At 37.9% G+C, this 26,423-nt stretch overlaps 1 protein-coding gene across 2 annotated transcripts in view; it reads right to left on the bottom strand.

Annotated features, from left to right (window-relative positions):
- The window catches only part of Smn (survival motor neuron), a 184,938-nt gene that overhangs the window by 74,053 nt on the left and 84,462 nt on the right, over nucleotides 1-26,423 (bottom strand). For both annotated transcript variants that reach the window (XM_090368512.1, XM_090368511.1), the window contains exon 4: nucleotides 15,343-15,561. In XM_090368512.1, the coding sequence (XP_090224638.1) occupies nucleotides 15,343-15,561 (219 nt within the window). The remainder of the gene's footprint in view (nucleotides 1-15,342; nucleotides 15,562-26,423) is intronic.

Below are 26,423 nucleotides of genomic sequence, written 5' to 3'. Positions count from 1 at the left end.
AGTAACTCAATTCACATCTTTCTTGGAATTGTCTCCCGTCATCAACAACCTTTCTTCTTCTTCTGGTTGGCTTTAAAAGCGACATCACGTGTATATAAGAGTCACAACACAACTTACTGACTAGTAAATAGAAACGGCAACACAAATATTAGCTCACTCGCATTATGATGTAGCCTACTCGAACAGTATGAAAGCCGCAGTAAAACTAACTTTCAGGGCACGAAACAATCGCTTAAACAGACAACAGAAAATTCTGGAAATTGTTGTTGTTTGGTTTTTAGGAGCATTAGCAACTAAGGTCATATTGCTCCGGGGATATGCGGTGGTCATTCCCTGACCTTTCCACATCCTCCGTATTTGGTGGTCAGAGGCTCCAACCCCGGTCTAATAAAGAAGCTTGTGCTACGCACTGCTGCTCCTGCCCACCTGGCTACGGAGTCGCCTCTGGAAATTGCATGACCACAGAAAGCAGCAGACTGCAGTGGAAAGAAGTAGACACATCTTAGAAACATCATTCTTTTCCATGGAGGTGGCACGGGCAGCCAGTTTGACACCCCTGGTAATGAGCATTAATCAGATCTTGCCTTGATTATGGTATGCGGGTGTATAATCCTGCTAGGAAGAGTGTGCCAGCACAGCTTGTCCCTGTTCAACGTTCTGCCCTCAGAATTGCTATAGGTGCTTACAGAATGTTTCCAGTACAATTTGAGGAGTACAAAGTCTTTATAGTGAAGCACATGACCTTCCTCTCAGCCTCAGGAGAAAGATGTTACTTCTGAACTACACAGCTAAAATTCGAAGTCTACCTATCCATCCCAGTAGGCCAATACTTAGTGATCCACAGTCCACAATGTACTTTAGAAATAAACTAGAGCAAACTGGGAATATTCATCTTAACAAAATCCGCCAAGATTCAAAGTGTCTAGATGCCCCTTGATCCTCTGTTACTCCTATCTGTGATTATTACTTCCTAAACTGCGAAAAGAACTCCCTTGCAAATGTCAACATACAACTCCATATTGCCCACACAAAATATGATCTGCAATTTACAAAAATATATACTGATGGGTCAGTAGCCACTGGCAGAGGTGAAAGAGATTCTTGCACTGCTTCTATTGGAATGAGCAGAAGCCTGAAAAACAAGATTCAGGATATTTCAGAGACTGCTGGGAGTCATTGTGGTACAAGTAAACACATGGGTTGTGTTTACTTGTACCGCAATAGGTGCAAGTAAACACAACCCATGTGTTTACTTCTGGGAGTCATTGAGGTACAAGTAAACACGTGGGTTGTGTTAGGGTAGCTAAGAATAGAAATAGGTGCATGTATACTTGCGTGTACACCAAAGCTAGGAGTTTAGTAAATAAATTTGATGAATTTGAGATATTGCTCAAAACATCAAAGGCAGATATTGTTGGAATATCAGAGACATGGTGTCACACAGATATAAGGAATGCAGACCTGGAATTTGGGGAGTACAATGTCTACAGAAAGGATAGACTGGATAGGAAGGGAGGAGGGGTTATGCTATTAGTTAAGAAATACATAAAATCCAAGGAAGTGAAGCCAGTGGACATCGCTGGACAGTGCAGTGTCGAGTCAGTTTGGTGTGACATAAGCATTGGGAGATCAAAATTGAGAGTAGGAGTGTGCTATAGGCCTAATGCCTCTGATGAGTATAATAAGAACCTGTACAGGGAAATACAGTGGGCCAGTAAATCAGAGAGTCTTATAATGGGAGATTTTAATTTCCCAAATATTGACTGGAATTTGGGGGCTGGTCACTCACACACTAGCAAGGCTTTTGTGGATTTATTGGATGATTGTTTTCTACATCAGCATGGTTGGGAGGCAATTGGAGGGAGGAATACTCTTGATTTGATTATCAGCAGTGATTCTTCATGCATTAAGAATCTGCAGTTAAATGAACCACTAGGTGGCAGTGATCACAGTGTGCTGAAGTGGGATTTACTCAAAGAGGTAACTACCATTAGGGGTAAAGGGAAGGGTTATTGCTTTCGTAAAGGCGACTATGATGGACTGAGACAGTATTTAAATTCTATACAGTGGGACCAACTGATGATGTTACCAACAGCAAATGCAAAATGGGAAGCATTCAAAGAACTTATCTTGGAAGCTACTAGGCTTTACATACCAACCAAGAAATATTGTTCAAGGTTTAGGCCTAAATGGATGTCAGATGAACTGATGAGGCATATGGCAGAGAAGAAACATGCATGGGATACATAAAAATTAACACATGACACGGAAGCCTATGATAGATACAAGTTGATCTGTAATCAAGTTACAAAGTAGGTTAGGCAGGCGAAGGCAGATTACGAGAAATATTTGGCAAGGGATGCAAAGAAAAACAGCAAAGGGTTCTTTACTTATATAAACTCTAGAAGGAAGGGGATGAATCAGATTGGACCACTTGATATCGATGAGTCAACTGTTGATGATCCTGCTCAGGTAGCTAACAAACTAAATGAATATTTTGCATCGACATTCACACGAGGAGTTATTTGGCGAGGGGAAAGCCAGAGGTGTATTCAACTCTAGCAGTAAGCTAGAGAATCTTGTAATAACTGAGATTAAAGTGGAGGAGAAATTGTTGAAGATAAACACAAGAAAGGCACCCGGGGTGGATGGGATCTATCCAGTTATATTAAAGGAGGCAGCAGAGGAAGTAAGCAAACCCTTAGCCATAATTATTTTTATTTTTTTTTTTGATTTGGTAGTTGTTGGCGCATCGGCTTCTGTGGCCATATTGCACCTCCCAAGGTTTTTGCAGTACTTTGATCCAAGCTCGAGGTGGGAATCGAACCCGCGACCTCTGGGTTGTCGGGCAGGTACTTTACCCACTCGGCTAGCCAGGTCGGCCAGCCATAATTATGAGAGCTTCCTTGGACGCAGGGGAGGTACCCACAGATTGGAGATGTGAAAATGTGGCCCCAATTCACAAAGGAGGATCAAAGGCTGACACAAGTAATTATAGACCTGTGAGTTTAACTTCTGTTCCAGGAAAATTAATGGAGGCACTAGTTAAAGAAGCACTGCAGGATCATTTAGATAAGACTTCAGTTATAGCTCGGACACAGCATGGTTTTGTTAAGGGGAAGTCTTGCCTGACCAATTTGATTGGATACAATGATGCAGTCACAAAGGAACTGGATGCAGGGAATAACTTTGATATTATATACTTGGATCTTAGAAAGGCTTTTGATACCGCTGTACTATGAAGACTGCTGCACAAACTGGAGCAGTGTGACATTGGAGGAAAATTGCTGCTGTGGATAAAGGGGGGGATGAGGGGGAGAAGACAGAGAGTGGTAATCAATGGACACTGTTCGTCGTGGACTAATGTTATTAGTGGAGTCCCTCAGGGCTCAGTGTTGGGTCCATTATTGTTTTTTGTATTCATAAATGATATTGATGATGGTATATCAAGCTTAATGTCCAAGTTTGCAGACGATACAAAGGTAGGCAGGGTTGTCAAGGACACTACTGACACTATGCTGCTGCAACAGGATCTGGAAAGGTTGAGCAGATGGGCTGAGGTGGCAAATGAAGTTTAACACTGACAAATGTAAAGTACTACACATGGGAAACAGCAACCCCAGAGCAACGTATCAACTCTATGGTACTACACTGACAGTGGTAGAGAATGAAAGGGACCTGGGGGTGGTTGTGCAGGCAGATATGAAGTTCTCTGAGCAGTGCAGACAGGCTGCAAGAGTAGCTCATGGTCAATGATACATAGGAATTTTTCTAGCAGGGATAAGGAGGTGATTATTCCCTTGTTTAAGGCAATGGTCAGGCCACACCTAGAGTACTGTATACAGGTCTGGAGGCCTCATTTAAAGAAGGATGTAGAGCTGCTGGAACGAGTACACAGAAGGGCAACAAGATTAGTGAATGGAACAAAGGGGTGCTCTTACGAGGAAAGGCTTAAGTTTTGCAAATTACAGTGTCTGGAGACTAGGCACCAGCGATGTAATCTGATAGGGGTGTATAAAGCCTTGAATGGTTTGAGCATGCTCAATGCTGATGGGATTCTTCCTCTCGCTCAGAATAATCACCTGAGAGGGCATAAATTCAAATCGAGGAAAGACAGATGTAGGACAGACGTGTTGAAATTTGCCTTTAGCCAGCGGGTGGTTGGTTGGTGGAACAGACTTCCATCCCTTGTAGTGGAGGTTGATAGCCTAAATAAGTTTAAGGCTCAGCTGGACAGGTATTTTGAACGAACAGAGTGGTGAAGTGGAAGTGGGTTTTTTTTTTTTCCCTTTTTTTGGCTGATGCTGCATAAGCTTGCTTTCTTGCATCAAATGCCTCTACTAATGCTAAAGTCTGATAGTGGAGTGGGTGCTGCAGCTGTCTTCCCTCATAACACCATCGCTGTAATACTTCCCTGAATGCAGAAGCTATACAGCTGCCATCATGCTTGCACCAGAAAATATTCTCCAATCGTCCATTCAAAAAAGCATGATATATATATATAGACTTGCAGAGTGCGCTTATAGCCCTTACAGAATACCTCCTCTCCTACATATCTTTTAATAAAGTACATAAAATCTAAACTGATGTGTATCCAGAAGCGCCAGCAAGTGGTCATCTTTTGCTGGATCCAAGGCCATACTTGGATATTGGGAAATGAATGCATGGACTATGCAGCCATCCACAGACTTGTCGCATTATGATGTTCCATATTTTTACCACAAATCTAATACAGTAATACCCCGACTTACGAACTCTGAGTTATGCGGTTCTTGATTTTTTCATTTGGTGTATATCTAAAATTAGCTTACCAGTGATTTGGAAGTCAAATCATAAAGCTTGGGTGACAGCTTCCGTTTTTGAGGACTGGTTTGGTCACCACTTCATACCCGAAGTCGAATGTTATTGCAGATTCCATTTAAAGTGATGCTTCTTATTGACAATGCACCCAGTCACCCTCCTGCCACCCTAATTAATTTCGACCCACGTGTGAAAGTTGTGTTTTTGCCTCCAAACACAACCAGCTTGCTTCAACTGATCGACCAGGGAGTCATCAAAACATTCAAGGCTTACTACACTAGGTGTTCGTTTGCACATCTGAATGAAGCTATGAGACAAAATAGTGAGATATCTGTTAAAGACTTTTGGAAACAATTCAATGTTTTAGATGCCGTAAGAATCACTGAAGAATCTTGGGATGAAATTCACAAAAAAACATTGAATGATGTCTGGAAGTAACTTTGTCCATTTTTTTTCAAAACCGAGACAAAAACAACACCAGAAACTGATCATGTCGCTCATGTGATAGAAGTTGTTAATCTTTCCAGACAATTAGATTTGGAAGTCCGTGGTGATGATGTCAACGAGCTGTTGGATTCACATAGTCAGCAGCTGAAAATGAATGAGCCCAAAGAGATGTGTGAACAAAACGTCACTGAACTATCCGACACTTCAGACCCAGTTCCACCAGAAAAACACATGACAATTGCAAGCTTGACAGAAGGTCTCAGCTCAATTGAAAAGGGCTTAAAAATTTTAGAAAACATAGACTCCAATGAAGAACGCGTTATAGCTACAAAGCAAGGAATAAAAAAATTATTAGCTTGCTACAGAGAAATTCTGCATGAAAAAAAGAAGGCGTTGTCGTCAGATCAATTTGTTAGATTTTATGAAGCCATCGACATCAAAATAACTTTTTTACATAGCCCATTTATTTTTTTAATACATATTTTGTATTAATATGTATAAATAACTGCAATTTTATTAAATATTTTTCTTCTAAACTAGTGTTTTTGTTAGTCCTTGGTCCCAATTTAAACAAAATTTATATGTATTTATATGTAAAGTTGTACCCCGACTTACGCGATTTCGACTTAAGCGATTTTTGTCGGCCCCACCTATCACGTCACTTCGGGGTATTACTGTATACAAAGAATATGTAAGAAATAATGGACACTCCTATGGCAAGCTAAAACACAAACTCCATCAAATGAAACATGAACTGCAGTTCATGGGCCTCTAATTTCAATGTAAACAGAAAGGAGGAAGTCATCTTAGCCAGAGCACAAATTGGTTACAGTCAGCTTACTCATCTTTATCTTCTCACAGGTAATAATCTCCCACAACATGCACAATGCAACTCTCTGCTTACAATGGAGCATATTCTTGTTGAATATACCTTGTACACTCATATCTGGCAAGTCTCATTCAGTTTTCTACCAAACCTTAAAGAACTTCTGATGCTCTACCATATCACAGGTAATGTAGCATTGCTAATCTGTTAAGAGTTTTTCTGCCTTCTTAAACAGATAAAATTATATGATCGTTTTTGATTGATCTCTTTTTTTTTTTTTTTATGAAAACCCCAAACACGAAAGGTATCAAAACCTATAGTACTTAGTACCGTGCATGGGTTGGAGGAGAAGTATTGGGGGGTGGGGGGGGGGGACTTTGCTCTAGAGACTAAACATGGGTTTCACCACTTCAAGCCTCCAATAAGCAAAGTGGTGGTATTTCACCGGTTGATGAAAGTCATCTACCACCTACCATATCATCACAATGTATATATCGTGATGACATAACATAATACATCACAATAACACCAACAACAACAAAGGGATAGGTATGTAGGGTATAACTTGACAGTTTAAGTATCCTGCTTTAACAGAGGTCAGCAAATTCAATGAATTAAAAGTTGGAATGATCTTGTTTGTTGGAATTTGGCTACCATATTTCTGGATCATTATTCTCTTTGCTTGTGTAGCTTTTTGACCTTGTAGCTCTTGAACTATTTTCTCGCCTGAACAGTTTACCTGGTCTCATTCACTTCTAATCCCCCAAGGAGAAGTTTAGTGTGGCATGTGGAAAAACTTCAAATAGAATCCCACTTAATGATATGAGCTTTAAAAGCTGTGTATGTTTAAAGGTAGTCTGAACATTCAGTTTGGAAACAATCAATGTAGTTTCAATCAATGAGTCACTTAATTGAAGCCTTTTGACCATTTCGATGGTTTGTTTACGTTTTCTAATCATCTCTCTCTCTCTCTATATATATATATATATGGCAAAAAAGAGGGAGTTTCCCCATTAGTTGATTTCATAATACATATATTATCTGGAATGCTGGAGGTTCCTGTTTGTTTAAATCAGTTTTAGGTCTCTTTGGGGGGGGGGGGGGTAGAGATAATGATCAGTTTCATGAGTGTCAATATGATGAGGGCACTTTGGCTCTAGTGGTGGATAGCCATTTGTATCCATTTCTACTCCTTTAGCCCTGGGGTTGTTTCTACTGCCCAGGTTTCCAGTAACACATGGAGTGTTACTGAGGGTGCAAGAAAAGGATTTGGCTGTCACAAAACAACTAGACTTCACCAAAATTTGGATCACCTGACTTAGTGGCATCTGAATATCAGATCCATCAGCATTTTAGAATCCCTAGCTGTCATAACTGTAAGAATGACTACGCCAAGGCTCAGGGATTCTGACGGTTGTCACAGACATTCTTATAGGTGTACGTTCCACACTGGTGCTTTTATAAGCATCAACACACAATACTATACAATTATATTATATATAAGAAAATGCTCTTTGGGAGGGAAGATGCACCTATGACTACCACAATCATCACTAATAAGTTAAACTCTAGTCTCACTTTCTTCAAAAGAGTGCATCATCATCATCATCATCATCACCAGTGCCAACAAGGACCATCAGAGTACATCCATAAAATTGTTGCTTGATTTGTCCTGCTATCATCACACAGGCAAACCTTGTGCAGTACCAGTATTACCAAGATTTATATCAGTACGAGTGAGCCAATATTAGTATTAGTAACGGCTGCATGGTGCAAGAAAGCCTATGGCTTATGCTGCACCAGCCAAAAAAAAAAAAAAAATCCGAACAAAACAATGATAAAAACAAAAAAATAAATAAATAAATAAAATAAATAACTAAATAATAATAATTAATAAATAAAAATAAAATAAAATAAAAAATAAATATAAAGGAAATTAAGCCTATCATCCTATGCGTTTCCCTAAATTTTTAAAAATTATTTTTGCCTGACCACTAGGCTACAGCGGCCTTATATACGGATTATATGAATGCATGGGGAATCTCTGGCACAGTACACAATATTTATGGATGGGTTGTCCAAATACTTTGTCATATAATGTAAATAATCAAAGCTTTAACTCTTGTGAAGGACATATAACATACTTCTAACCCAATATTTCTGTCAATTTAACATCTTAATCACAGCAATGCTCAACAAAGAAATGGCCAAACCATTGCCTTATACAAAATGATAATTATCCCCCCCCCACAATCGCTAGCAGAAAAATTCTGGTAAATCATTGACAAAATCCCACAAGCTGTCTCGGCAACCTGCCTGCACTGCTCAGAGAACTTCATATCTGGCCACACAATTACCCCCCCCCCCATGTCTTTTTCATTCTCCACTAACTTGAGTGAGAGATGCTCCACACAGCTGGTACGTTAATTTGGGATTATTACTCCCATTTTTCAATATTAAATGTCAGTTGCCACCACATTCTTACCCATCTGCATAATTTGTCTAGATCTTGTTGTAGTGGCATACCCTGATTACTGTCATTAACTACCCTGCCAACCTTTGAATCACCTGCAAACTCTGCAGATTTTATACGTAAAATTTTGTCAATGATTTTACCAGATTTTATTTTATTGAACTCTGGGGAATCTAATAACTTTAGTTCAAGAACAGCAGTGTCCATTCATAACTGCTCTCTGTGGAACTGCTTTTTATTTAACTTAAGATATACCAATAGTTCCCGAAATGTAACAAATTGTATATGTTACCCAAACTTTTTTTTTTTTTAATGTTCCATGCATGTTCAGCAGATGAATGCATTCTATCTTTTTTATTTAATGAAAATAAAACAACTGTACATTAGTAAATTAAAAATAAATTAATCTTCACTATAAATTAAAGTACACAAAAGTTGGTAAATACTACACTCAGCAGCAGTAGTGGCAGATGATGCAAGAAAGCAACTTTATACAGCATGAGCCAAAAAAAAAAAAAAAATTCCATTTTACCTATCCATCCCATCCAACTATTTGTCTATTTCCCTGAATTCATTCAAACTATCCACTCTATCCACTTATACAACAATGGATGGAAGCTTGTTCCTGCAATCTACCACCCATTGCAGAATAGACGTCTGCACGTCTATTCTTCAACCATCCTTCCTCAATTTGAATTTATATCTCCTCATGTGCATTGTCTGAGTAGAGGAAAAATCCCATCAGCACTGATTTTGCTCAAGCTATTCAAAGCCTTAACCTCAATCATATATCACCTTGAAGGTGATTGGTCCCCAGATCCTGAAATTTACACAACTGAAGCCTTTTTTTTGGTAAGAGTACCCCTTCGTTGCTCTCACCAGTCTTATTACTCTTCTCTGTACCCGTTCCAGCAGCTCTATATCCTACCTAAAATAAGGCCTCAAGACCTATATACAGTACTCCAGATGTGGCCTGACCATTGCCTTACACAATGGGATAATCACCTCCTTATCCCTGCTAGAAAATTCTTTATTTTTTCTTATCATTTTAGTTTTCCCTGTAGAATATGATAAAGGAAACAAAAATGGGGGGTCAAAATAATTATCTGTTATAGTTTTACAGGATAAAATTCTATTTGGGTATGCCAGGTCACCTACTCGAAACATGCATATACAATACTACTCACACCAAGAATCTGCCATCTCAGAGTTCCAACGAATAAACAGTGTGTGATAAGGTAGAATGATTTCAGTGTATCTCAAACCATAAAGGATGACATGGAAGTTGTCACTGGGGCCAGCGGTGAAGTAGCCTGAGTGGCACATAAGAAAAGAAAACATAAAAGGAAGAAAAAAATGAATGTTATTGTACTGTAAAAACTGGTATGTATTTCGTAACCCTGATTATTATAGTAGACCTTCATTGGTGCAGACCGTTTCTCGTATTGTCTTTCACCTTTATTGTGTTCACCATTGCCACTGACAAATCTGAATTCCACGTGATACTTGTTAATGTTTGGCAATTTTCATGCACCCTTATTTTAATTTTATTTATTTTAAAATTAAAATAAGGATTTATGAAAATTACCAAACATTAATTCCAACTCAATCGCTTTCCTTTTCTTGATAGATTTATTTACTACTACCGCTGTCACTTATTCTCTTAGTAAGCACCAACAGTCAAAACGAAATTTTCTGAAAAGAACTTCACAGGGCTAAGGCGAAAACTCACTATTATCACTCCATGCAAGCTGACATGTTTCTGGAGGTCACTGCCATAAAACAATAAAAACAATTTGCACTTTCCGAGTTATTGGGCTTTTATGTTAGTGCAATTTGTTATAAACGGGTAGTAAACTCGATCTTATTGCATTTGCGATAATACCGATAGCTTGAATTCTGTGGGTTGTTGTTACATTATGGTGAAATGTGTGTCCCCTTCACTTGAAATCTTCAATCATATAAAAAAATTATAAATAACATAAAGTCCAAAGCTACATAAGTCGTTGACTTACTGTATCGAAAAATGTTCAGCAACCTACATAAAAAGTATGGCGATAAATGGAGTTTACCATGCACTACTCGCATGGCCAATATGATGCTTCCCTTTACTTTTTACAATATCGCGTATGGTTTGGTCACCAACATTATAATGGTTCGGGCCTTAGAGATTTAAAGCACCATTTTCAAACTTTTGAATAATTTCAAGTTTTTGTTTAAATGAAAACACAACTCTTGCACTTGCCCATCATTTTTGCAATTTCTAAACAAAAAAAAAAAAAAAAAAAAAAAAAAAGGAAAAAAAGTTACTATATAAAAAAAATTCCGACATCCCTGAGATGCATAACGAAACAAAATTTGTCCTTTTGCGGTGCAATGGAACACGACAATTGATGCGACGCACTAAAACAAATTAAACATGGAGGGGAGAGTTTGAGTGGTGGGTGTGAAGACAGCGGGGGTTGTAAGATAATAGGCACACTAATTTCTTAATGATGACTTATAACGCCACTTCTTGTCGCTTATTTACGACTTGAAAAACATCCATTTATACCTATTCTATTTATTACTTGAATGTTATGATTTCTGGTTGATTTTTTTTTTAATTTGGAACTTTGAAGTGTCCTGGTTAATCCGCTTCCTGGTAAATCGAGAGTCTGCTGTACTTGTATCGCTGCAATCATACTATTCAATAAATGGCTACAATCAAATGGGTAATTAGGCTATTGGCCTAACCTGTTCCAAATGTTGATTTCGTAGAGTAAGCAGTGGGCATGTGTATCCTATTTATCACTAACATTGAATTGCTAGAGAGTAAGTAATGGGCATGAGCATAAATTACATTGTTCATGATTTTGGTTCTAGTTGTTCGAACTTTAGTAGGTGTCATCAAAGATGTTTACACAAAAAACATCTTCGTGAGTACAGGGTACATATGCGATTTTAACATTTATTTTTTTTATTGTTTATAGCACCGTTAACCAGAAAAAAAAATTGTCAGTAAATATCCCATTAGTAGCTAAACTATATGCACTCCAACAGCTATATTTTTAATATCTACAAAAAGAATATTTACTGATGAGATATTTCATGTATATCGCATGTTACAAAAATCCATGGGAGAAATACCATCAGGACTTCGAAACAAGAAAGTACCAAGTACTGATGGTATTTATCCACTTTACCTCAAAACTTGTGCTCACTCCTGTTTTGTGTCACCTTTTTACACTTTCTTGTACTTACTTCTACTCTTCCTAAAGTAATGGAGGAATCCATTAACCAACAACTGCTAAACTATCTAGGAACCATCCGTCTGATCAATAATCACCAGTATGGATTCTGTCAGAGTCGATTGACTGGTGATATAGTGGCTCATGCTACCCATCTATGGACAAATTCAAAAGAAAAGTTTGGTGAAACTCAGGTAGTCACTCTTGATATTTCAAAGATTTTTAATTGTGTTTGGCATAAAGGACTTCTAAACAAGCTTCCATCTTATGGTTTGCCAAATGTTTTTGTAACTGGGTATTAAGTTTTCTCTCTGAATGGTCACTACAGGCGATGGTAGATGGGTCTCTTCTAACTTCCCCACTAATGCTGGTGTTAGCATTAGCAGAGGCATATGATGCAAGAAAACAAGCTTATGCAGCATCAGCCAAAAAAACAAAAAAAAAAAACAAAACACTCTCATTTCACCCCTCTGTTTGTTTCAAATACCTGTCCAGCTCAGCCTTAAAAGTTTTCCTTGTTCTTGTTCCCTTGTTCCCCAAGGTTCAGTTCTTACTCCCACTCTTTTTCCTCTTGTACATTAATGACCTTCTTCATTGATTGGAAATCCTATTCATAATTTTGCTGATCATATGCACATTCTGTCAGTGTCGATCCACTGATAATATAATGGCTTATGTTACCCATCTATGGGCGAATTCAATGGAAAAGTTTAATGAAAAGTTTGAAAACATTTCAGAATCTTTTTATCATGTTTGGCACAAAGATGTTCTTCAAAATAAGTTTCCACCTTATGGTTTCGGAAATTTTTTTTGCAATTGGGTATCCAGTTTTCTCTCTGACTGCTCACAGTGAGTGATAGTAGATGGTTCTCTGTCTTCAACTTCTCCACTAATGCTGGTGTTCCCCAAGGTTCAGTTCTTTCTGCCACAGTTTTCTCTTGTATATTAATGAACTTCTTCCACTGACTGGAAATCCTATCCATAGTTTTGCAGATGAGAGCACATTGCATTCAACATTCCAGTTTGGGAAGCCTTGCCCTGCAAAAACAGCTTCAACTTCTCAAATATCCACTACCAATTCCTTAAATGCTGATCTCCGGCTAAGTCTTCAGTGCGGCAAAGATATCTTAGTTGATTTCAATCTTTCTAAAACTCAGTCCTGTCTCATAATCTCACAGAAAGGATTCCTTTGCTCCTATGCTATCTTTGATGACACTCTGGTTTCTAGAGATGATCAGATATCTCTATTAGGGATTATCCTGACTTCTAATTTCTTTTGGCATTAGCACATCACAAATACTGCTTCCTCTGAATAAAAAAAACCGGATTTACTCTTTCGCTCTCCGCATTACTTTTCTTCCAAACAGCTGTTCACTCTGTACAAATTGCAAATCTGCCCTATCATGGAATATTGTTCTCACATCTGGGGCAGTGCATCCAAAGCCGCTCTCAGGCTTCTAGATTCCATTCAAAAGAACGATAGTTAGGTTAATTAATGACCTATCTCTAATGTCATTGATTTCTCTCCATTCTCTGTTTCAAAAACATTCAGCTTCTGCTGCATGCCTTTTCTACAGATACTTCCATGGGCACTGTTTTTTCTGAATTTACTTCTATAATTCCTGCGCTCTCTTCCAAACCAGTCTGAACATGGTGCTGCAACCTGTCAACATCCTATTACTGTCCAACTTCAAACTCACAGAACCAACTTTTCTTCTTCATGATTGTTTTCTTCAACTTCTGTTTTCTGGAACAACCTCCCTTCATCCGTATTTCCTGAAATTTACAAAATACAGAAATTCAATGTCAATAAGTATCTTCTTTCATCTCCTCAACCTTCAACACATGCACAGTATCAAGTACTACAGGTTCTAATACCTCTTTTGGTTTTTTTTTTTTTTTTCATAAAAATTCCTCCTTCCAATTTGAGAAACCTTGTCCTACATAAATAGTTTTGACTTCTTGAATATCCACTACCAGTTCCTTAAATGCAGATCTCCAGGTAATCCTCCAGTGGGGAAAAAATACCTTAATTAATTCGAATCCTTCTAAAACTCAGGCCTATCCTATTTCTCGCAAAAAGAATTCTTCTTCTGTTCATATGCTGTTTACCTTTGACAATACTTAAGATTTCCAGACAAGATCACATATCTCTATTGGGATTACCCCAACTTCTAAACTCTCATGCACATCACAAATATTGCTTCTTCTGTATCTAAAAAACTGTTTGTTTTCTCTTTCGCTTACAGTGTTACTTTTCTTCTAAACAGATGCTCACTCTGTGCAAATCCACCCTACCATGGAATATTGTTCCCACATATGGGGAGGTGTCCCCATAACCTCTCTCAGGCTTCTAGACTCCATTCAATTTCCTGAAAATTGTAATCCACAGAAATTCAAAATTCAAGTATAATGTCAACGAGTATCTTCTTTCATCCTCTCAACCTTCAATCATGCATGGTACTAAGTACTATAGGTTCTAATTGTAGGTGGTAGATGACTTCCATCAACCGGTGAAATACCATCACTTTGCTTATTGGAGGCTTGAAGTGGTGAAACCCATGTTTAGTCTCTAGAGCAGGGGTGGGCAACAGCTGGCCCGCGGGCCACATCCGGCCCGCGACAATGTTGAATCCGGCCCCCTCGGTAAATGCATAAATATAGAAAATCCATACCTGACTACACTCGCCGTAAACGTTCGGCTTAATTCGGTTCAATCGAGAATCGCGGCCAGTACAACAGTAACCAAGTGATTCTACGCAGCGTCAAAGAGTTATTTCCTAATTATTATTGTAGCATCGATCGAACGAAGTTCCTTTGGGTTTGACTTCTTATTGAAAAAAATAATATTGGTCCGAGATATTTTATGTTTTATGCCTTTTCTAATTATTACAATTTTTAATTTAATATAATTTATAGCCCATAAAATGAGCCAATTAAAAAAAAAAGAAAAATTGATGCTGAATGCCGCATTTTCAATGATAATTGGACATTCAGATATTTTTTTAAAAAATACATTAATAATTTGGTAATTCAAGTAATATAACATTTTTTAGGTTCTGATTTTTTTTATTAAATCGTTCAACTATTCCGGCCCGCATCATGATGCGAAAATTTCATTCGGCCCGCATCATGATGCGAAAATTTCATTCGGCCCGCTGACGAAAAAAGTTGCCCACCCCTGCTCTAGAGCAAAGTTTCCGGCATCCCCCTCCCCCCATACTTCTTCAACCCATGCACGGTACGAAGTACTATAGGTTTTGATACCTTTCGTGTTTGGGGTTTCATAAAAAAAATACCTTTCGTGTTTGAGGTTTACATTAAAAAAAAAAAAAAAAAAAAAAAAAAGAAATTATGGGAGAGAACTAAATACCACTGTGTGACAGGATTCTACAGCTTTGTGATACAAAAAGGACACTCAGGCTTGAAAATATCTTTAAAAAAAACTATTAGAGATATAAAAATTATTACTTACATTAAAATTTGACACAACTGCAGGGTTAATGTTAAGACAAAACATTTCTTTAAAAAATGTGCTTTTTTTTTTTTTTTTTAAAGAGGTTTACCTCAGTATTAAGTTCAGTTTTAGCCTCCTCTTCTTGATGAATTCTCGCAATCTTTCCTTGAGATGGCTGTAATTCATCCAAACTTACTTCCTCTTCATTTTGATAGCCAATGTATTGAACTCCAGCTAACCCTTCAGCTTCATTAACATGTGTGATACAGGCCTCATAAAACTGTCCATCTGCAGAAAACATGGCTTGACAATAATCTCCCACTTTCCACTGAAAATAAAAGGGGGAGGGAGGGAACTTCACCTTAAAACACTCTAAAAATATTTGAAGTGAATCTGTTTCTCTAAAATCAGGCAATTAGGTTAAAGATATTATCTTGGATTCAAAATTAATTGCAATGAACAATAAATATGGGAAGTGTTTGAAAGTGCTGAGATTAACCACTCTTTTGTACTGTAAGAGACTGAAGTGGGGCAGCAGGCATGCCACAACAACAGTGACAGTTGAAGAGATGCTGAATTAATAGCATAAAAGTAGTCATTAAATCTAACTGCATTTGTGTAGAAAATAAAGTATGTTTTTTAATCTTGAAAGTAAATGTGCTACTGAATTTTGTGGGAAGGCAGAAAAAAGTGATCAGGAGATGCAGGAGTTTATCTACAAGCTTATCAACTGGATGCATTATGTGGGCATCAACATTTAAGTGGTGGTGAAGGCAGGATGATCATTAGGGAGAGTGTTCTTTTCACAGGAGAGGTTATACTAATCTTCTTTCCTGATAAAGGATGGGTTCTGAAACACTTAGCATCCTATGAGCAAACAACGGCCGATAATTCAGAAGTGATACAATTACTAAAGAAGTATCACCTGATTTAAACAATTCAGAAAAATGGCCAGACATTTTAATAAGCAGCAATTTCTGTTGCACGATAATATAACAGCATGTTGCACATGCACCACATGCTAGATTGCATGTTGAACATGTGGAACAAAAAGTACTAATGGCCATCAGATATGCATCACTAGAACATTCACCTCGCATAATGGATTTCATCCCATATGATTTTTGAGAGCCAAGAGGACACAAATCTAGTAACAACATAGGATAAAAAATTGTCACCACCAATACATTAATTGATGTCAAAAGAGCAGCCTGCTGTTTGAGATGTGGAGAGAATGATAAAAGCAGTGAATTACCTGAGAAGGCCACTATTTCAAAAATTATGCTGTTTAAATGCTCTGAACAGTTCTAATTCCATATAAGAAGTGCCAGTGTCAAGGCCTTTTCAAACACCTCATAATATTAATTATGGGGTAAATCAAATACAAGGTTTTGCAATCAAGTTTAATGTCAACAAGTATCTTCTTTCATCTTCTCAAACTTCAATCCATACATGGTATTAAGGTGCTATAGGTTCTAATACCTCTCGCGATTGGGATTATAAAAAAAAAAAAGAGTTATAGAACTGGGTCCACAGCATGCATGTCAAAGCATTAGAGCAGTATTGTCAAGATACTTGCGTAAGTGATCGAACAAAAACAAGCATTAAATTCTGTTTTAAGTTTGAGAAAAATGCAACTGAAACCTACAAATTTGCAAATCAAGTGTAAGGCTGTAAAACTTCTAATTGTTGATAGTTTTTTAAGCACAATGCCAAAAGAGAATTTTCAGAAATATTATATTCCTTTCACGAACTTTATGCTGTAAATTTGGAACTCTGTTCTGTTATTCTAAAATGTATGTGGAAGTTACATGCTCTAAAATCACTGTATAAATAATTTGCTTTTTTTCAAATTTTAATGTATCTGATAAATATGGAGAGTGGGTGCGAGAGTACATGTGAACAGGCGAAGTTTTTACGACTCCAGCAAATAGAGAAGTTTTTGCTTTTTTATTGACTTAAATTGGCATATAAATTTATTTTTTAGAGTTGCTTTATATTCCTAGTAATAATACTTTAGTTTAAATTGAATTTAGATAGAGATTTTGTAGGTTATTACTTAATATCGGTAAGGGTATCGAATCCACGTGTGGACAGGTTTTGTAGCTCCCACGAACGAAAAGTTTTTAATTATACTTAGCTGTTTATTGACTTAATGGTTACATTAAATTATTTTCTATAAGTAGCTTATAGACCTAGTCAAGCTCCGTGGTTTATTTTGAATTTAGATAGCACAATTTGGAAAGTAAATAATACCTCATGTCCATAGATTAACCGTTCATAACTTGCCGCCATTGTTATACGATACAATGTGTAGTATCAATTAATCAGTAAAATTTAATAATCTTATTAAATTTCATTGTCAACTGAATTGTACTTTTTTAACTAAATAAATATAGCAACCTAGTCATTACAAAAGTAACTTCATAAATTAATACATATAAGTTGACAGGGGATAAGAAAGTCATACAACGAAACTCGGAGAAAATATTCGATACTGAAATATATATATATATATAGTGTTATAACTGCATTAGGATATAGGTTTAGGGTTATATTTTGTATTGGAATTTTATTGAATTTGAATAAAACTCATGACTCAGACCAGAGCAGCAAAGCAAAAGACTCAAACTAGTGGAAGTGCTGTGGCTCAGGGGAGAACCGAGGAGGGCAGTTGTCCTCTCAATCACAGTCTATTGAAAGGCACTGCTTGTTTGATGTTTTTGGAGCAATCAGGAATGGGACATGATATTGCCAAGGGGAATGTCTTTGTGTGTGCACGATGTAAGGAGTGCGAGAAAATCAGGCACCAACTCGGCATTGTTATGGGTTTATGTGAGGGACAGGGTGGATGCCCTTGAAGGATTTAAATTGAGGGACCCATCAAGCTCTCAGCTGCCCACATCAATGCCAGAGCTTGCACTTGAACATCACGCAACACAGCGGCAGAATGTGCTGGTCCCAAAGGAACTAGTTGTAGGTGACTCTATTGTGAGGGAAACAGGGAACATATTGTGCAAAAAGGATAGATGGAACAGGACCAAGGTATGTCTGCCAGGGGCAAAGGTTGATGACATTGTAGGGCAGATATCATCCTTTAAGGGTCACAAAGCGTGATATTGTTGTATACGTTGGCACTAATGATATTAAGAGTAGGAGACCAGCAGAATTACTTAAGTACAAGAAAATGCTGAAAAAAAGCCGTGAGTTAGGGTTGAATTTGAAAGTCTCTGCAATTCTGCCCAATGATAGGAGGGAGTATATGATGAGAGCCTTGTCGATCAATTCTGCCCTGGAGAGATTGTGCAAGGCTCAAGGGGTAGAATTTTTCTCAGCCTGGTCTGTGCTTGTTAACAGGAGAGACTGCTTCTACAGGGATGGGATACACTTAAATAGAAAGGGTGCAAGAATATTTGCTGATGCTATCGAGGCAGAGTTATGTGGGTCGAAAACTGCTAGCTTGTAGGGATACACAGACTAACAGATTAACAGTAGCCGCTGGCAGAGGTAAAAGTGATTCTTGCACTACTTCTACTGAAATGCAATTGAGATGCAATTGAGCAGCAGCCAGGAAAGCAAGGCAATGGGAATTTCCAGGACTGCTGGGAGTCATAAGGGAACAAGTAAATACATGCACTTTGTTAGGGTAATTAAGAGTAGAAACAGGTGCATGTATACTTGCATGTACACCAATGCTAGAAGTATTGTTAATAAATTCGATGAGCTTGAAGTGCTAGTCAAGACATCAAAGGCAGATATTGTTGGGATATCAGAGACATGGTGTCACACAGACATAAGCAGTGCCGAACAGGAATTTGGGGAGTACAATGTGTACAGAAAGGATAGACTGAACAGGAAAGGAGAAGAGGTTATGTTGTAAGTTAAGAAACACATAAAATCTAAGGAAGTGCATCCAATTGATGTGGGTGGACAATGCAATGTTTAGTCTGTTTGGTGTGACATAAGCACTGGGAAAGGAAAAATGAGAGTAGGTGTGTGTTATAGGCCTAATGAATCGGATGAGTATAATGAGCAATTGTGCAAAGAAATAGAGTGGGCCAGTATATTAGAGTGTCTTATAATGGGGGATTTTAATTTCTCGGATATTGACTGCAATTTGTGGGTTGGTAACTCACACACTAGCAAGGATTTTGGGGATTTATTGGATGATTGTTTTCTACAGCAGCATGTTCGGGAGGCAACAAGAGGGAGTAATACTCTTGATCTGATTATCAGTAGTGATTCTTCATGCATCAAGAATTTGCAGATAAAGGAACCACTAGGTGGCAGTGACCACTGTTTGCTGAAGTGGGATTTACTCAAAGAGGTAGAGGTAACTGCCATCAAGGGTAAAGAGAAGGGTTTTTCTTTCATAAAGGTGACTGGTTGGTTTGGTTTTTTGGAGCATTAGCAACTAAGGCCATATTGCTCCGGGATATGCGGTGGTTCCTTTATCTAACCTAATGAAAAGATAAAGGACATTCTAATAAGTTAAATACCAGCCACTTGAATGAAGAGACTCTTTCTGTTAAACAGGAACCATTAAGCGATGATGATGATGACAAACCTTTGGCAGAGAGAAAAAATACAAGTTTAAAGAACACATGCAAGAAGAAAATTGATGATGAAGATGACAAGGCCTTATCGCTGAGACATGAAGCCATGAGGCTCAAATCTGAGAAAGCATATAAGAGAAAAGCAGAAGATGATTTTAAGAAAGTATCTAAAATCGATTAGTGACAAGACTTCAGTTATAGCTCGGAAACGGCATGGATTTGTTAAGGGGAATTCTTGTCAGACTAATTCGGTTGGATATTATGATGTAGTCACAAAAGAACTGGATGCAAAGAATAACTTTGATATCATATATTTGGATTTTAGAAAAGCCTTTGATAATGCTGCACGTGGAAGACTGCTGCACAAATTGGAGCAGTGTGGCATTGGAGATAAATTGCTGCTTTGGATAAATGGATGGTTGAGTGGGAGAAGACAGAGAGTGGTAATCAATGGACACTGCTCTTTGCGGACTAATGTTATTAGTGGAGTCCCTCAGAGTTCAGTGTTGAGTCGATTGTTGTTTTCTGTATTTATAAATAATATTGCTGACCGGGCTACAGGGCGGGTAAAGTGTCTGTCTGGCAACCCAAAGGTCGCGGGTTCAATTCCCGCCTCAGGCTTGGATCAAAGTACTGCAAAAACCTTGGGAGGTGCATTATGGCCACAGAAGCCTATGCGCCAACAACTACCAAACAAATAAAAATAAATAAAAATGAATGATATTGATGATGGTATATCAGGCTTAATGTCCAAGTTTGCAGACAATACGAAGGTTGGCAGGGTTGTTAATGACACTAATGACAGTACACTGCTGTAACAAGATCTAGAAAAATTGAGCAGATGGGCTGAGAGGTGGCAAATGAAGTTTAACATTGACAAATGTAAAGTACTACATATGGGAAACAGTAATCCCAGAGAAACGTATCAACTCTGTGGTACCATACTGACAGTGGTAGAGAATGAAAAGGACCTGGGGGTAATTGTGCAGGCAGATATGAAGTTTTCTGAGCAGTGCAGACGGTATTCAAGAGTAGCTCATTGTGTCTTTTCAATGATATACAGGAATTTTTCTAGCAGGGATAAGGAGGTGATTATCCCCTTGTATAAGGCAATGGTCAGGCCAACCTTGAGTACTGTATACAGGTCTGGAGGCCTCATTTTAAGAAGGATGTAGAGCTGTTGGAACAAGTACAGAGAAGGGCAACAAGATTAGTGAATGGAACAAAGGGTTGCACTTACGAAGAAAGGCTTAAGTTTTCCAAATTAAAGTGTCTGGAGACTAGGCACTTGCGAGGTGATCTGATTGAAGGGTATAAAGCCTTGAATGGTTTGAGCATGCTCAATACAGATTGAGATTCTTCTTCTTCTTGCTCAGAATAATCACCTGAGACAGCATAAATTCAAATTGAGAAAAGACGGTTGTAGGATAGATGTGCGGAAGTTTGCCTTTAGCCAGCGGGTGGTTGATTGCTGGAACAAACTTCCATTTGTCATTGTAGAAGTTGATAGCTTAAATAGATTCAAGGCAGAACTTGACAAACATTTGGAGCAAGTGGGTGGGCGAAATAAAGTTTTTTTTTTTTTTTTTTTTTTTTGGCTGATGATATATAAGCTTGTTTTCTTGTATCATGCACCTTTGTTAATGCTAAACATTGCTACTGCTTTTAAATATTGTTTGAATTGTTTCGCACCTGACACGTGATGTATGATAATTAGTTTAGAAAAGGAAGATTTACCTCCTAGAACATTTCAGTGCTGATATGCTCTGTAGTTGAATAATTATACAAATAGATTTACATGTATTCCGCTCCCTCGAAGACAAGAGCAACAATCCAATGCACACGCGGACCCCAAAATACATAGAATCACCACCCCAATCTATGAGTGAGAGAATACAATTGTATAATAATGTGTTAAACACATCACGGGGTCATTAGTAACAAAGAGAGGGCAGAAGAGGGGAAAAGAATGGATTTTTTAAAAAGTGGATAACAGAAGTGAGTTAAGAATTTAGTAGAAGTTGCAAAAGTTGAAAAATTCACAAGTGAATATTACCATAATTCTGCTACTGTAGCATTATTAGAAGTCTGTTCTACTGCTAATGAACAGTGCCTGAAATGTAATGAATTGTATATGTTACCCAAACTTTTTTTTTTTTTTTTTTAATATTCCATGCATGTTCAAATTATGTTCAGCAGATGAATGCATTCTATCTTTCATTTGCATTCTTGTGGTTGCCTATGCAACCACAAGATTGCAAATGAAAATTAACTCACTGGCAATGAAATATTTTATAACCAAGGACTGCTTCAATTGATGCCGTGTCGTTTTGAAGAACAGAATCCAAAATGATATTCCAAGATAGGATAAAAACATTTTTCGTTTTCCTTACTGGTATCATGTGCAAAGTTATTAAAATCACAAGGAACTCTAACAAAAAATATTACTTCTTTGTTGATGCCATAATGCCAAGTTGTTTCAGACTGGAAACTGAAACTACAGTAGTAATTTAATAAACTGTTTATGTTGCATTTGCAGACTCTTCTGCTCTTCAAGCTTAAGGTTAAACACTTAATTTTCATTATTAAGGTAGAAGAGTTTAGTTGTTTATCAAAGTCCTAGTATAGTAGAAAAATATTCTTGATTAGAAATATACAGCAACTATATGAGATCAGAAAAAATGAATACGGAAGAGTTTAGTATATTAGCTTTTGCTGAAACCAGCTATATACACTCTTTAACTTGTACATAATTTGTTTTACACATTTCTTTTTATTTTAAGAGAGAAAGAAGCTTGTTATTTTTTAAAAAACAAACAACATATATAAAACTCAGTTCAAGTAAAATACTTAGCAATCAGAGCCTGCATTAATTTAAGTGAGGAAATAAACAGCTGGGCTTATGCATAAAAAGTTTAACAGAGACAAACAAAAAAAAATAATAAAAATAAATTTCATGAAATTATTTTTTATGCTAAAAGAGATGACTCACATCAACCAGTGCAATACCACCACTTTGCTTATTGGAAGCTTGAAGTGGTGGAACCCATGTCTAGTCTCTAGAGCTAAGTTCAGGTCAACCCTTCCCCATCTCTTCCATCATGCAGTATGATTGATGACTTTTGAGGTTATGATGAACATAGTGGTGAGATACAATATTCCTTACATTTCGAGGGTACAGCTCTAAAACAGAGTTTGCAGGACGGCCGCTAGATAGTACACTGGACCGAACCTATTGGTAACTCTCTATGGAGGCCTCTACTCTGCCAGATAGTGACTGGAGGGAGTCCGAGTAGTGTGTATACGGGGAACATTGTCGAGACCATGTTATGTCAAGGATCTGGGTATATTCTTACCATGTGTACGCCATATCCAAAACTTTCATTACTTCATACAGCATGTCCCACCCACTTTTTCTTACTATTGAATACACCATGAACTGTCAAACTAATAGAGCAAGCTATCTGCGAAAAGATCTAAACCTCCCAAGCACTTCCAAATTCATTTCACAAATATACGTGGTCGCAATTCTGATCTTAATGATGTCCATTTCCACTTGCAGTCTGCCAAACCCCATGTACTTTTTCTGACAGAATCTCAGTTATCGGTTGATTCAATTACTGCTCATCTCAGATGCCCAAATTATTCGCTGTATGATTCCTTTCGCCTCAAAGGTGGTACTTGTGCATATGTCCGTTCTGATATTCTCTGTCAGAGACTTGGCAATTTGGAATCTCCTCTCTTTGATCTTCTCTGGCTTAAAATCTCTCTACCTCATTGTGTAAAATTCATCTGTTGTCTCTACCGTTCTCCCAACTCCACTAATCACTTGGAGCTCTTTGACTTCCTCTCTTTGCAACTTGACTTTCTCCAGTCCAACTCTCCTAACAGTGAGGTAATTTTCCTTGGTGAATTTAATGTTCACAACTCCAGCTGGCTTCCATTTTCTAGTCACACCGACCCAGCTGGTCAAGATGCTGAGGCTTTTGCAATTACTAATGACCTTGCACAGATTGTTTATTTACCTACAAGAATACCGGACAATCCTAATCATACAGCCAATACGCTTGATCTTTTTCTCACAAACAACACTTCTAAGTACACGGTCGAAATGAGAGGTCCTTTAGGCACTTCAGATCACAACTTGGTGATTGTCTCTTCTCCAATGGAACCTTTATCTCATGACTATTCCCAACCTTGTGTTGTTTGCCATTACAAGAATGCAAAATGGGATGACCTGCAAGACTTCTTTTCCTTGGTCGGATTACTGTTTCAAAACTTCTGATGTCAACATTTGCTCAGATCGTGTCAGTGAAATTATTCTTGTAGGAATGGAATCCTTTATTCCACACTCCACTTTAAAATCTTGTCCTTTATCTAAACCTTGGTTTTCCAATAAATGTGCTAAGGCTGTTCAAGAGAAGAATGTTGCATATCGCAATTGGCTTGTTTCTAATTCTTCAGTTTCATTTTCTGCCTACACCAAAGCTTGCAACAACTGTAAAGCAGTTATTAACCAGGCCAAACTAGAGTTTGAACAGGCTAAGAGTAGAAAACTTGCTTCTTGCCCTAATGGTAGCCGAGCATTCTGGTCTCTTGCCAAAGCTATTGGCTGCAACTTTTAACCATCTCTGCTCCCACCTCTGTCCAAACCAGATGGTTCTGTTGTCACTTCAGCCAAGGATAAAGCTGACCTGCTAGCATCCCATTTTTCTTCCAACTCACTAATTAATGATCTTGGTAAAACACCTCCCACCATTCCCAACTCGCTCCATTCAATGCCTCCTATGGTCTTCCATCAAAAGGATGTCAGAAGGATTTTGACGAATCTTGATGCTAAGAAAGCTCCAGGTCCCGATGGTATTTCTCCACTTGTTCTCAAAACCTGTGCTCCTGAACTTACTCCTATTCTTTGCTGCCTTTTTTCACTTTCTTATTCCAAAGGTGTTTTTCCTTCTGCTTGGAAATTCCTCATATCCAGCCAGTTCTTAAAAAGGGTGACAAATCCCTCCCATCCAATTATCGTCCCTTTGTAATTACTTCTACTCTTTCTAAAATAATGGAGAAATCAATTAACCGCCAAATTTTAAACTACCTAGAAACCTTCCATCTGATCAACGATCACCAGTATGGATTCCGTCAGAGTCGATCCACTGGTGATATTCTGGCTTATGTTACCCATTTATGGACTGATTCAATGGAAAGGTTTGGTGAAACACAAGTAGTTGCTCTTGACATCTCAAAGGCTTTCAATCGTGTTTGGCATAAAGGTCTTCTAAACAAGTTTCCATCTTATGGTTTGCCAACTGTTTTTAGTAATTGGTTATCCAGTTTTCTCTCTGATTGCTCACTGAGGGTAATGGTAGATGGCTCTCTGTCTTCTAACTTCTCCACTAATGCCTGTGTCCCCCAAGGTTCAGTTCTTTCCCCCACTCTTTTCCTCTTGTATATTAATGACCTTCTTCCACTGACTGGAAATCGTATCCATACTTTTGCCGATGAAAGCACATTGCATTCCACTTTTCATTTTGAGAAACCTTGTCCTGCTCAATCAGCTTCAACTTCTCAAAAATCTGCTACCGATTCCTTAAATGCCGATCTTCAGGTAATTCTCCAGTGGGGAAAAGACAACTTAGTTGATTTCAACCCTTCTAAAACTCAGTCTTGTCTTATATCTCACAAAAAGGATTATTCTGCTCATATGCTTATCTTTAGTGACACTCCAATTTCTAGGCAAAATGATATATTTCTTTTGGGGATTACCCTGACTTCTAATCTCTCTCTCTCTCTCTCTTGGCACAAGCACATTACAAATATTGCTTCTTCTGCATCTAAAAAACTTGGTTTTCTCTTTCACTCTCGGCGTTACTTTTCTTCCAAACAGCTGCTCACTCTGTATAAATCGCAAATCCGCCCTGCCATGGAATATTGTTCCCACATCTGGGGTGGTGCCCCCAAAACCTCTCTCAGGCTTCTTGATTCCATTCAGAAGAGGGCAGTTAAGTTAATTAATGACTCATCTCTAACAGTCTCTGCACTCGCTGTCTCATAGACGTACTGTTTCTGCTGCATGCCTCTTCTACAGATACTTCGATGTGCACTGTTCTGAATTAGCTTCTATAATTCCTGTTCTCTCTTTCAAAACAGTCCGAACACGTGCCAGCACCAGCCAACATCCATTTACTGTCCAACTTCAAACTCACAGAACCAACTTTTCATCTTCCTCGTTTATTCATTCAACTACCGTTTTCTGGAACAACCTTCCTTCATACGTATTTCCTGAAAATTACAGTCTACAGAAGTTTAAGTCCAATGTCAACAAATATCTTCTTTCATCTTCTCAACCTCCAACCCAAGCACGGTACTAAGTACCATAGGTTATAACACCTCTCGTGTTTGGGGTTTACATAATAATAAAAAAAAAAAAAAAAAAAAATTAGTTTTTCTGGATTAAGTTTATTTATTAATACTGCAAACAACAACAATAATGTTGCTTCGTTATCGGTATACATTTTTCACTGGTTTGCAAGATTTTGGAATGATCATAAGGACTGGGAAGATGATGGTCCCCGTGTATGTCCAACAGTGATATGAACTCCAAAAATGGCCAAAAAGTTAGCATACAATTGCATCA

Source organism: Mastigoproctus giganteus, chromosome 2 (genome assembly GCF_048544385.1).
Source record: "Mastigoproctus giganteus isolate SK-2022 chromosome 2, ASM4854438v1, whole genome shotgun sequence".
NCBI lineage: Eukaryota > Metazoa > Arthropoda > Arachnida > Uropygi > Thelyphonidae > Mastigoproctus > Mastigoproctus giganteus.
The sequence above is the reverse complement of the archived record's forward strand: the minus strand, read 5'-3'. Positions and strand labels throughout refer to the sequence as shown.